Source organism: Benincasa hispida, chromosome 1 (assembly GCF_009727055.1).
Source record: "Benincasa hispida cultivar B227 chromosome 1, ASM972705v1, whole genome shotgun sequence".
Lineage (NCBI taxonomy): Eukaryota > Viridiplantae > Streptophyta > Magnoliopsida > Cucurbitales > Cucurbitaceae > Benincasa > Benincasa hispida.
This window is the reverse complement of record NC_052349.1, coordinates 66526303-66539047: the sequence shown is the minus strand read 5'-3', so window position 1 is coordinate 66539047 and position 12745 is coordinate 66526303. Positions and strand designations below refer to the sequence as shown.

Sequence of the window (12745 nt, the reverse complement as noted above, 5' to 3'; positions counted from 1 at the left end):
GTTTTTAGTTTTTTAAAATTATATTTGTTTTCTTACAACTTATTTACCATGATTTACAACTTAAAACAAGTTTCTAAAAACTACGATCTCATTTTATGGCAATTTTGTTTTTAGTTTTCTTTTGTCGAATTTTTTGCTAATTTTCTTCTAAAATCAGTACTACGGTTATCATATTTTTTTTAAAACATTTGAATTCTTAGTTAAATTATTTTTTAATATTTCTTTATTTTAACTTGGTTTTTAAAAATAATTATAATAAAATGAAAAACAAAACATAGAATTTTGTAGGTTGAAATAGCATCTTTTCAAAAACTAAAAACAAAAAGTCAATGATCCTATTTGGAAACCATTTCATTTTTCATTTTTTGTTTTTGAAAATTGAACTCATTATCTCCCAATTTCTTACAATGATTTGCATATTTCTTAAGTACAATGATTGACTTATTAGTTAAATTCCAAAAATAAAAATAAGTTTTTAAAAACTACTTTTTTTAGTTTTCAAAATTTGGCTTATTTTTTAAATCATTGGTAAGAAATAGATAACAAATAAAAAAAATTTAGAGGTGAAAATAATGTCTATAGCTTAATTTTCAATAACAAAAAATAAAAAATCAAGTGGTTATCAAACGGGGCTCAAGTGGTCACTAAATGGAGTCTATTTTTTCTAGGTTTCAAAACTTACTTTAGTTTTTATTTTCAAAAATCAAATGATTATTAAAGGAGGTATTTTTTTTTTTTATATATGTATAGTTTTGAATATATAAAGAAACACTATGTAGTACATGTGAGGAAGGATGAAAAAGGATTTATATGTCCCAATTTGTGGAGACCAATTGTTATTAAGGTTAATTAAAAATTTAGCATTTTTATATATGCATTTCTTTATTATTATTATTATTTAATTTCAGGAGTTTTTGAGTATGTTTTAAAAGTGCAATTGCCTCATAGATTTGTGTGATGAGGTGTTGGTCTATTTTTATATTAATTTATTTCAAGTTTGACTTTTGTACCTCCTCCCAATTTATTGATATAATTAGTAAAAACATTTATGATATTTTTCTATATGTTCAACTCAATTTTGCAAACTCTACTTAATTTAAGTTATTTATTAAGATCTAAATCCTGTCATATTTTCACTAATTACATTCTTGCTGGTATAGCTTTTATTTAAACAAATATTACTATAAATAGTAGGAGAAAGTGATGAATATGATTATGTCTCTACTTAAATATATATCTATTCTAGTTGAGTGTAAATCAAAAGTGAAAAAAATGAACCATAAAATTAACCTAATTAATGAGGGTCCATTTTCAAGAAAATTAATACTAGAGTTAATTTTAGGTTTTTTTTTTTAAAAAAAAAAAAATCTAAATTGAAAGATTGGTTTTAGCTCATTTTAATTTTAGTTTAAAAAAAAATTATGATATGTCATTTTTATTTTAGAATTAAAAGAGTTGGAGTATAAATAACATTAAGGCTTAAAGATTAATTGCTGGATCTTCTAATTGTTGTTGTACTAAAAAAAAAGAAAATCAATGACGTGTTAGTTTTAATGAATTGATAAATTAGTGATTGATTTTAATATAAGAGAGTGATTTAGTGTGACCCACTAAAATGGTAACACATTAATTTTAGTGAACTACTAATGAGTGATCACCCTAAATTATGGAATAAACATATACTAGTGAATTATAAATCCTCATGAATATAATATAAGCATAACCCAACTGATTAACGATACATGCTCTCAACCAAGAGATTAAAAGTTCAATTCCTTATTTTAGACATTATTTAACTAAAAAAAATCAAGAGAAGAAAAAGTATCAATAAAAAAAAAAACCTAAAAAGAAAGGGGGCGAAAGTTTTTTTTTTAAAAAAAAAGTAATATAAATAATATAATAAATCAAATTACATGATTTGTGGTCGATTCAAACGTAGCTTAGTGGATAAGACACTAATTATCATCTTAGAGGTTAATGGTCCATTCTTCCACCTCAATAATAAGTGAATTAAAAAAACTATATTATTTGTGATTGCATTTGAAAAAGAATTCATATATTCGTTGAAGATTAATCTCATCTCTCCTTTTACTTTGTCACATCCCATGATCAACCATGGATCTATGACGAGTCAAAAATGCCTCAACTTTAGGATCAAAATCATTACATGTGTGTGAATGTGTGCTACTTTTTATTAAACAAACTTGTATCAACTTTGATATAAAGCTTTAGATATGACTTATGTCAACAACGTATAATATCATATTCCTATGACTCTATTAGTGACACAAATGTTGAGCAAAGAATAGTGAGTAGCTAGAATGAAAGTAGTTAGCAAGCATGTGAAAAAATGTAATCAAATAAAGAGGTATGAATATGATAGAAAGAAATTTACCATGAAAATGTGAAGATATATGAAAAGAAATGAGAGCATTGAAGGAGAATAGCATTGATGCCTTTTCAAGACTTGTGATTGTATTATTGTGTCATGGAAAGATAGACAATATATGACTGTCTTTGGCTGGCCTTACCCTCAACCTCAAGTTGCTCTCTAAATTAGAAAGGAAAAAAAATTATGTAACCCCAAAACTATGAAGGCTGTCCATTTCATAGTTTGGACCAAGAAAATGACAAGCTGCTTCAACAACCACAACTTATAAGGTGGGGATTTTTATTCACCATATATTTCAATTTATTTTTTGAGGTATTTAAAAAGTATACTTTTTTTTTCTTAAAATTATTTTTTTTAATATTATATAAGTAAAAAAGAAATAAGACAAAATTTTGCTATACAAAGTATAAAATCATTAAAGCCAAACCAATTGCCAAATATACCATTATACAGCACATAATTTTTTAAAAAGATTTCCACTTCTACTTCTTATTCTTTTTTTTTTTTTTTGAAAAATAAACATTTCTTCCTTAAGACATTATTTATTTCTCATAGTTTTTTTTAAAATGTTTAATTATTTTAAATATTAAAACTATTGAAAATATTTACAAATATAACAAAATGTTACTATCTATTAGTGATAAATCACGATACATATATCAAGGTAGACTGCGATAGATGTCTATCATAGTCTATACAATCTATCACGGATAAACAGTGACATTTTATTATATTTATAAATAAATTGGCTTAACAACCTTTAAAAAGATCATAGAAGAATAAAGTTAAAAAAATGTGGACAAAACAATAAATTGTCCAATATTTTATATGACGACNACCCATATATACATTGAGCCCCACAAAAATATTTTTATATTGAATTACAAAAGAACTCATCTATAAGTTAAATTACCTATGTTATATATCTAATATAATTTTAAATAATTGAAAGAGTCGAGGCACAACATTAATGGAAACATCAATAGAGGTTGTATTTCTCTCTCTAGACACCAGTCAAATTAGTCTAATGTTAGAGGATTTCTTTTTTTTTTTTTTTTTAATTTAAGAATATCTATAGCATTACTTACTTGCACTCTATTAGGTGGCAAACCATATTTGAACCTCTAACATTTTCCAATGGATTGGCCAAGGCATGTAAGAGTAAACTATTAACTAAATAAACATTACAACGGTATGATTTTAGTTATTAGTCAGTTGCAAATAATATTAAACTATGTTTTTTAGGAAGCAAATAATATAATTTTCTTTCCATTCAAATAGAAAATATCAAATGTACAAACCATTATGCGGAAAAAATACCTCCAAGTAAATCCCAAAAACTAAAACCTAAGTTCTATTGTGATAGAAAAGCCTCAAATGATGTGGTACCTAAAATATAACAATAATTAAAAAGTACACTAGGAAAAGCCATAACCATACTCCATAATTATCCTCAATCAAACTACATTTATAAGGACAATGAAATTCCTTAAAGGAAGACAACACTGCTAACCACAACAGAAGCTTCCTCCATTCACACTCCTCAATGAGCCACTAATCTGAATTCTTCATTTAGAAGTCATGGAAAAGCATTAGCGCGTCGTCGAGCTTCAGCAGTGACGACTGCAGGAGTCCTCTGACTTTCTTCAAACGATCAAATCTTTTCATGAGTGGCTCGTTGCGATTATCTGGTGGAAGACTCAGAAGCTGGAAAATAGTTGCCACAGCAAGAAGTCAGTATTTGAACTTTTCCACACATACACACATACACACAGTGAGAAGGCATGGAAGGAATAGTCAGCAGAATGAGATCTTCATTCCAATACGGCAATACTATTGTTTAAAGTAGGGCACAGGCAAAAGCCAAAATTAATCAAGCTTTGACAAACGACAAGGGGTGATTATACAAAACAGGTTTGACTCTAGTTCACCCAGAAGTATCCTGTCATTCAACGACAAAGCTGGTTTATAGACATTACTGACAAAAGTTGGCAAGCAAGTCTGAAAGAACCTAATGTCCTTAAAATCGCATATTATGAATTAAGTGAATGCTGTGAACATTAACCTCTTTGTTTTCTTCCATCTCGTAAGCCTGTCGTAACTGCAAGTTCAATGAAGCATGATACATCTCATCCAGAACATGTTCCCACAAATTATATCTGTCTACTCTCCACAACAAGCATAAGGAGTGTCTAGGTACTGTTAGAGCTACTTTCTGCAACAAAGATAAAATTGTTTTACTATGATGCCCAAAATGCCCCCCAAAGATTAACAATGTAAATCATTCAAGTGGTAAAAGACATGGCTAGCCGTTGTAGGCCCAAGATGATGCACAGAAATGAAGAAACAAAGACAAGCTATAAAGAAAATTCAAATCAAATATGGGCAGAATTGCTAATAAAACTACAGCCAATTCTGAAAAGAAAACATTATGTTACCTGATTAAACATTAACTATCTTTTTAATGTTTTATCAAGTTACATCCATGTCTGATTACACACAATTATCTTAAGTATTTAATTAATATAGTGAAAACCAATATGTCCAATGCTATCAGACTCAAACACGCAAGCCAGTATGGTATTTTTGCTTCCTCCAGGGTTACACCTTTATGTTTTTCAATTCTATCAATGAAAAATGTCGTGCTTCTCTTTGGAAGAAAAGAAGAGTATTGTATTATCCTTACTTCATGACATGTAAATATATGAAATTGAATGCAAAAACACATGCATGCACTTTAAAAAAAAAAAAGGCACATGCATACGGAGCAAATATGTTTTTACCTCCATGTATAGGTACTCGTCCTTCCACAACCTATATAAGATTTTAGGCGCCTCATTCTTATCAACAAATGAACTATCGGAAATCTACAGAAATAGAAATGGAATCTGTAAAATAATTAATCAAAAAACAAAATCACAAATGGCCAGTTTCAAAATACTAAGAATAAAAAATAACAATTCCTAGTAATCTTCACTAGATTGAAACAACAAGACAACTAATCGTACGGATGTAAGGCCAACCCATTATATTATTAGTTTTTTACTCAATTTTTTGTTCAAGTTTTAATTTTAAAATCAACAGCAAAATTATGTATTTTAGTTGAATTCACGGGTAAATTATATATATTTCAAGATAAAATGAAAGGTACATTGCAAATGCATACGTGTTTTTTCTGGTAGTTGGACAGCCTTGAATGTAAGCGACAGAAAACTCCTTACCTTTTCTGTCTCAACCAAGCCACCAGTTTTTGACAGAAATCTGAACATTCTGTAAGCATCCCTTCCGTATCTTTTCAAAACAATGGATTCAACCTGTAATGAAGAGAATTCAAGTTAGTTGGCTATAAATTAATCAATCTCTGCAAGTGCAACGGATCAGAGAAGAATCGTGCTCCCCAGCAAACTAGAAAAAATGCCTTTTGTAATTATTCTATAGGATCTATTTTGTAAACTAGAACCCCTACTCATAATTGGGTTCCCTTTTTGGTGGGTTGGCTTTTTCTGATGTTCGTGTATTATTTCATTTTTACTCAATCATAGTGTTTTTATATATATACATGAATTTATTAGCCAAAAAATGACAGTTCTCAAGTCTCAGAGAACAAAGGTGTACTTTTCACTAGATGAACGAAAGGGAGGGAGAGACCTCATCAATTTGAGCTTGTTCGATGATCTTCCTTAAATCTGTGCAAGCAAATGGTTTTAGGAAAGCTGAAACTCATTCAGAAGTGTGAAAAATAAACACATTGGGAAATCAACAGCGGATGAACATACTAATTTGATAATCATCCATCCCCGGACAACCCAATGAGGAGAGGGAAGCTTCAACCCGATCTAAGGTCATACTCCGTCCGACTTCATTCTTCATTACCTCCTCGTAAATGTTATCCAATGATAAAGGAACTGCAAACAATTGAAACGTTAACACAGGACATAAAAAAGTGTATATAGGTGATAAAGGAAAAGACATTTCTACAGTAGTTTCCAAATCATGAATCGTGTTATTATATTTCTTGAGCCCTATCTTTCACGATTTAGTTTTTACAAAATGTATGAACCATGCATCCAAAACACCTCCACTAGAGAGTAACAAGATAAAAAGTCTAGATAAAAGAAGCCAAGAAACTACTACTCAGTATACAAAACAGAGAAACACTATGTAAAAGAGGTGGATGGAAGAATATATATATATATAGCAAAATCAAAATAGCACAAAAGATAATGTGTTTGCTGGTTAATGATACCGATAAAGTGCCTAGAGATCCTCACTTTGCTTTACCAACTATGGTAGGCTTTGTAAAGGTCATTATTTTCCACAATGAAGTAAATGACTTAATGCCAAGAGGGGAAAAGTTCAAACATAAGTCCTGAAAAAGATTCTGAAAAAACGGCTTTCTGCCTTGAATTTTAGAATTGTAAGGAGAATGTTTTTAAAGATTAAGCTTATTCTGCACTTAGTCATCATTTACAAGACAATAGTTTTAGAAAAAAAAATAATTTCGGCTGTTCGAGGAATCAAGTCACCTTTAAAAACAAACTAAAAGAAAACATTAGAAAACAACTTGTATAAAGCCATTAAGCCAACAAGTTTTCACTAATATTTTTATTTTTAAAAGTAGAAAGTGGTCTTCAAAAGAGTGCCCAAACAATTCCTTAAATTCTAGACCCAACAGGTAAAGAAAAAAGGGGTTTGTGACTATGCGATGAATGTGCGTCAAGTTCAAACACTTGCATGATTAAACTCCTTGAGGAATCTACAAAAGCATTAGATTGTACCTGTTATCTCTGTTTTCACGATTTTTTCAGAACTTCGAGTAGCCTCCAAAATGGCACTCAAGACATTTACCACTCCGTCATCAAACTGTGATCTGACATGTTCAATGCAAGCCTAGAGACATATAAAGATATTGATCCAATTACTACTTAAATGTAGATATCAAGTACATTTCCAAAACTAGCACAATGAAAAGGAGTTAATCAAAAGGAAAAAAACATAAAAGTGAAGGACAACATGGCGGCCAATTATAACCCACATGCAGCTAAACAAAATGCAAAACGAGATATTTTGATTTTGAATAAGTCAATAATAAAACTTGTGATTTTAAATACTGTCTCTCTCGTTCTTGCATAAAATTACCAAGTATCAACCACCAACTTGTGACCACATTCAGTATACAAAGTCCAAAAATAGAGTGCTTTACACAAATCCTATTGTAATATTCTTCTGTCCTCGTTTTTTTAGATCAGGGGTTTCTGTTTGATTCCTCCTCCGTAGGCCAGGGGGGTCCCCATAGGTCACTCCTAACGTTTTTGGTTGTGCTTCTCTCTCTCTTTTTTTTTTTTTGATTTATATATATTATAAAATTAGAATAATAATATCAATATCCCTGAAAAAGTTGCTCCATCAATAGGTTCAAGTGAGTAAATTGCTCATGTTTGTCATGCCCGATTATCTTTCCCATCATTATTGTGGATGCAAGTAAAGGGGGTGTGGCATTCCCTGTATAGTGTATTTCATATCACCTCATTAGAAGGTATAAAAAATTCCCAAGTATAAAACATAAAATAATACTAACCTTATGTCTAAGACATCTTATAAACTCATCAAAGTTGGCACGCCAAAGAATAACACTATCTGCATCTCCAGAATCTTGTACCATCTCCAGATCATCGTGCTTGCGCTGCAGAAAAATTATGAGCAAGTACTACATGTGTTGCAACCTGGTAATTTGATACAACATTCTCATACCTTCTGTCCAGAAATTTGTGAATAATGTTCACTCTTTTCAGCCTCTGTGTTGGTATCACCCATTGAAAATCTTAGAACTTCCATTGGACGTGCTGATTCTACAACACGTTGTTCTAAGGTCTCTGGCACCTCAGATATCTGTAACGAATCCATTTAATGACTCAAAGGTAATAGTTGGCACCATATTGCACTTAAAGTTTCAGACATGCAGTTACCTTGGCAGCCTTAGCACCTCTTTTTTTAGGAGGAGGCTGTTCCTCAACTTTGGGTGAAAGACTTGGTTCAGGGGCCGGACAACGTTCAACAAAATGGGCATTTAATAGTTTAAATAGACTGTCATGTACAATATCTGGAATTGGACGGTTTCCTAAAAATGCAGAAACAATACTTCAGAAACCAAACATTTGCAAATACTTTCTCAGTGCAAGAGCCGCCTTCTAAATTATGTTAATTTCTTCATTAATGTTCTTGTCGAGTAAGTTCAGCAAAATGTATCACAGTTTTAGCTTTTAGGAAACAAACACCAATTTGATACACCTCCTACAACACCACCTATCCTTTATATTTATTCAGGAAGGAAGAAAAGCAACAAAATCAATCTCGAAGGAAGTTGAATGAGATTAGAAGAGTTATGCCAGAGAGTTGGTTTCTCTCATGTTGGGTCTGGACAGTTATTAGGAATTATGTTGTGTATGGTATATGGATTAGTATTTAAGTAAAGTAGTTACATAAGGGAAAAACTATCTTATTGTTTTGGTTTTGTGTAGGGAGAGTCCGGACCTCTCAAATGTTTGGATTGTATGAAACTTCCTTTGAATGTTTATGAATAATCTCTGGCATTTATATCCAGTTGTGTGTCACAATTTTACTCTTCTAAACAAGATGAAGATGAAAGAAAAACAATTATTCTTTTCTTGTGAAACAAATAGAAATTTAATTGATAAATGAAACCCCAATGGAGGTAAGGGGTGAAAAGATTGCCAATTAGCTAGAATTAGAGAAATAGAGTAGTTAGAGAAAAGCTTTGACATTCTTCCCCCTCCTTAGTAATTCCACTTGTTCAAAGAAATGATCTTCTTGCCTGAGTAATAAAATTTGATATTGGGACTAACGTGAATTATAAAGAATATGATCTCTGGGATCTATCCATCTAAATAATACTGAAAGAAAGTAGCATATTAAATAATAAAGCAGATAGAACGACCTTACTTGAACAGGATCTGTTCTATAAGTCTAAAAAAATAATACTGCAGATGGAAGAAAATAATAACATGCAAATAAAAAAACCTGGTAACAAACTTGCCTGCATGTTTACTTGACTGTGCTCTTTCAACCATTTGTTCCATTGAAAGCCTACCATTCTGCAGCAGACCCTCGAGAAGTTCTTCACACTACAAAATCAGAAACATAAGTTGAGAAAATAAATTAACTTGAAGCTGAAAACTCTCGATAAGACATTTTTCCATAATGAGTAAATGAACTAACATCTTTATCTTTCCTGAGCTTTTCCGAAGCAATAGCCAGGAATTTGGAAAATCTCATACGATGAAGTACATTACTAAACAAAGCCAAGTATTGTGTATCAGCCTTGGGTGCATCTCCAAACTCACCTATATAAGCAATTACAAAAACAATGATAAGAATCTCAATCTGTACACAAGTGGTGTGCTTTCCGAGAATATAACTACCTTTTCAAAACCCCATTTATCCAATAATGTTGTCGATGTGATTCCATATAATAGCTTCCTATCAAGCTAATAAATTTAAAAAAAGGAATAGGCTTAGACTGAGTTGCTAAGCTTAAATAAATTCTTTCAAAACACTATCTATAAACCCAGTTATATGGAACTCAATTCTAAAGTCCAGATTCAATTTAAGATAAAAGGGTTGCTCTTTCAGCCCGTGAGTGATTTTTGTCAATAATAAAGGAGGCTTTGATTAGCTTTACCAAAAAATACAAAGACACAAAACTCTCTACCTTCTGTCACTGCAGTGAAGGCTTGGACGCAATTATGTTGGATGAGAATAAGAAGAGAGTTGTTGACCTGTGATGAGGTAAGTTCTGTGAATCGTATAAGAAGTCTCAACGTCAGAGGTCCCCTTCGGAGCAGGGTTTCGCACACTTTCTGTCAACGCACAAACAATACTATTAAACAACGATAACACGAAGAAGAAGAAGAAGAAGAGGCTGATAATTTCTGAAGCAAAGATTAAATAAGAAAAGCATACAGCGACGAGATTTCCGAAGTGTGCAGTGATAATGTGAACAGCATATTTGATGCCATACTGAGTCATCACCATGATTGCCTTCTTTAAGCTTGTTGTGCATCTATGACATCCTTAATTACCAACCAAGAATTTATAGTTTAGTATTCCAAAATAAAAATAACAAAAATACAATAAAACGATAATTGACCCTTGGAGACTTTTGCGCTCTCGCCATGTCTCGCACTGGCAAACCAATGTGAGCAAGGTCACAAACAAAGTATCAACCAAATATCTTAGAACAACGAACAACTCACATTTTTTTCCTCAAGCAACAATGTAAAAAAGAAGCAGTTTGTTTCCTCAAGAAAAAGTACAAAACAACGGAACAAAGTTTCTCAACAAGCCTACACAGAGAGATATTTCAGAAATCGTGGCCGTCGATGAGGATTTCAAAAAGAAGGAATATTACAGGAGCTGCCGCCCGTCCGTGCAGAGATGAACGCCAACGCCGTCGCCGTCGCCGTCGCCAATGTTTCAGCGTTTCAAAGAGTAGCCGCGCGTGAGAGAGGGGGAAGAAAACAGTGCTAATTTTGGGGGTTTTTTTTTTTTTTTTTTCCTGCTTAGCAAGAGATTAGGGTTTTTCAAAAGGAGCAAAATTAATTGTTCATTGCCTCAAATTCCAATTACAAATTACATTGCTAAACAATGTTTGACTGTCTAAATAAAAATAATAATTAATTAATTAAAGCCTACATAAGTGATCATTCTAGATCGAATTCAATCTTCTAAATTATTTATTAAATATTAAGAAAATAAAAATAAATTCAGTTAGTTTTTCCATTTTATAGTCTGTTAGTTTGTTGGGATCCAGTTTGTTGAGCTCATTTTCTTTTCTCTTCATCACTCTGTTCTCTGCTTGCTTGGTATATAAAGAACAGAGTTCATTGTATTTATCAATCAATCAATGAAGAAAATGATCTTCTTGTTTTATTCAATGTGGTAATAAGGTATCAGAACGAATTTTTTTTCACATTGAATCACTCTTCGATTTATCACCTTTTGACACACTTTTAGATCGTCCCTGTTTGAGAACTCATCCTTGCCATGTCTGCAGGAGAAGATTTAACACCTGTAAATTCGAGGATTCCACCTCTCATGAATATTGATCTGGAAGTGCAATTGAATCCGTATCTCCTACATCATTCGATTGTTTCGACTACTAATCTTATATCTCAACCACTTGTTGGATCAAGCAACTACTCATCATGGAGTAAAGCAATGTGTCTAGAACTTTCTGGTAAGAACAAATTAGGATTTATCATTAGAAAAATTCAGAAACCATCGATGGAAGGAAAGCTGATGTCCATCTGGCAATGTAACAATGATGTCATTATGTTTTGGATCATTAATTCAGTATCCAGAGAAATTGTTGCAAGCCTTGTATACACTGGAAATAAGAAAGAAATCTGGGAGATATCTTCAGTCCGATGGCCCTCGTGTCTATCAGTTGAGGAAAGATCTTGTGACAACGATACAAGGTAATTCCTCTGTTGAAACATATTATGCTAAAATTGCTACAATATAGCAAAATCTTGTTGAATATCGTCCTGTTGATAAATGTCATTGTGGAAGTTCGAAGAAAATTATTGAATTCCTTGATGCTAAATTTGTCATGATCTTTCTTATGGGATTGAATGAATCATACAATCAAATTTGAGCTCAAATTCTCTTAATTGATCCTTTGTCGGCTATTAACAAAGTTTTTTCGCTGATAATTCAAGAAGAAAGATAGAGATCCATTGGTCAGAATTCTTCTTCAACTGAATCTATCACCCTCATGGCAAGTACTGATGGAAACAAAAAGAGCGAACCTGATAAGTCTAAAAGGAAAGATAGATAGTGTTCGATATGTTCCAACTGTGGAATAAAGGGACACATTGTGGATAAATGTTACAAACTTCACGGATATCCACGAGGCCACAGATTATACAATTCTTCTATTCATCAGAAAAATGTTATCTTCGGCTCATCTTCTCCCAATGTAACAGCATCAGAGAAAACCAGTATTGCAAGGCGATCCAATCAGTCGGCATTCTTTACAAGCCTCACTAATGATTAGTATTCACAGCTGATGACCATGTTGTAGTCTCATCTCTCCTTTTCACAGAATGAAGGTATCATTAAAACTGAAACCACTCGTGTAGCAGGTACATGTCATTCTCCATCTACACCTATAAATAGTGATAGTATTCTTTGGGTTTTAAACTCAGAAGCTTCAAGTCATATATCCCATAATCGATCTCTATTTGCAAATATGAGAGTTGCTCATAACATATCAGTAGTCTTGCCTAACCAAACTAGATTCATGGTTGAATTCATTGGTGATATCATTTT

General features: G+C 31.9%; 1 protein-coding gene across 4 annotated transcripts; it reads right to left on the bottom strand.

Annotated features, from left to right (window-relative positions):
- Nucleotides 1-3651: 3651 nt before the first annotated feature.
- On the bottom strand, nt 3652-10999 carry LOC120070245 (DNA-directed RNA polymerase III subunit RPC3). Of its 4 annotated transcripts, none has more exons than XM_039022134.1 (15): nt 10760-10999; nt 10373-10482; nt 10122-10269; nt 9629-9753; nt 9447-9534; nt 8359-8510; nt 8144-8281; nt 7971-8075; nt 7171-7282; nt 6169-6297; nt 6041-6078; nt 5614-5706; nt 5176-5259; nt 4458-4607; nt 3652-4099 (listed from the first exon to the last, which is right to left on the bottom strand). In XM_039022134.1, the coding sequence occupies exons 2-15, from the start codon at nt 10442-10444 to the stop codon at nt 3965-3967; spliced, it is 1569 nt and encodes a 522-aa protein (XP_038878062.1). In that variant the 5' UTR covers nt 10445-10482; nt 10760-10999; the 3' UTR covers nt 3652-3964. The 4 variants fall into 4 exon arrangements, with proteins under 4 accessions (XP_038878062.1, XP_038878061.1, XP_038878064.1 ...); XM_039022133.1 differs by having other exon boundaries at nt 10821-10998; XM_039022136.1 differs by lacking the exon at nt 10760-10999 and having other exon boundaries at nt 10189-10269; nt 10373-10433.
- Between the last annotated feature and the right edge of the window lie 1746 nt (nt 11000-12745).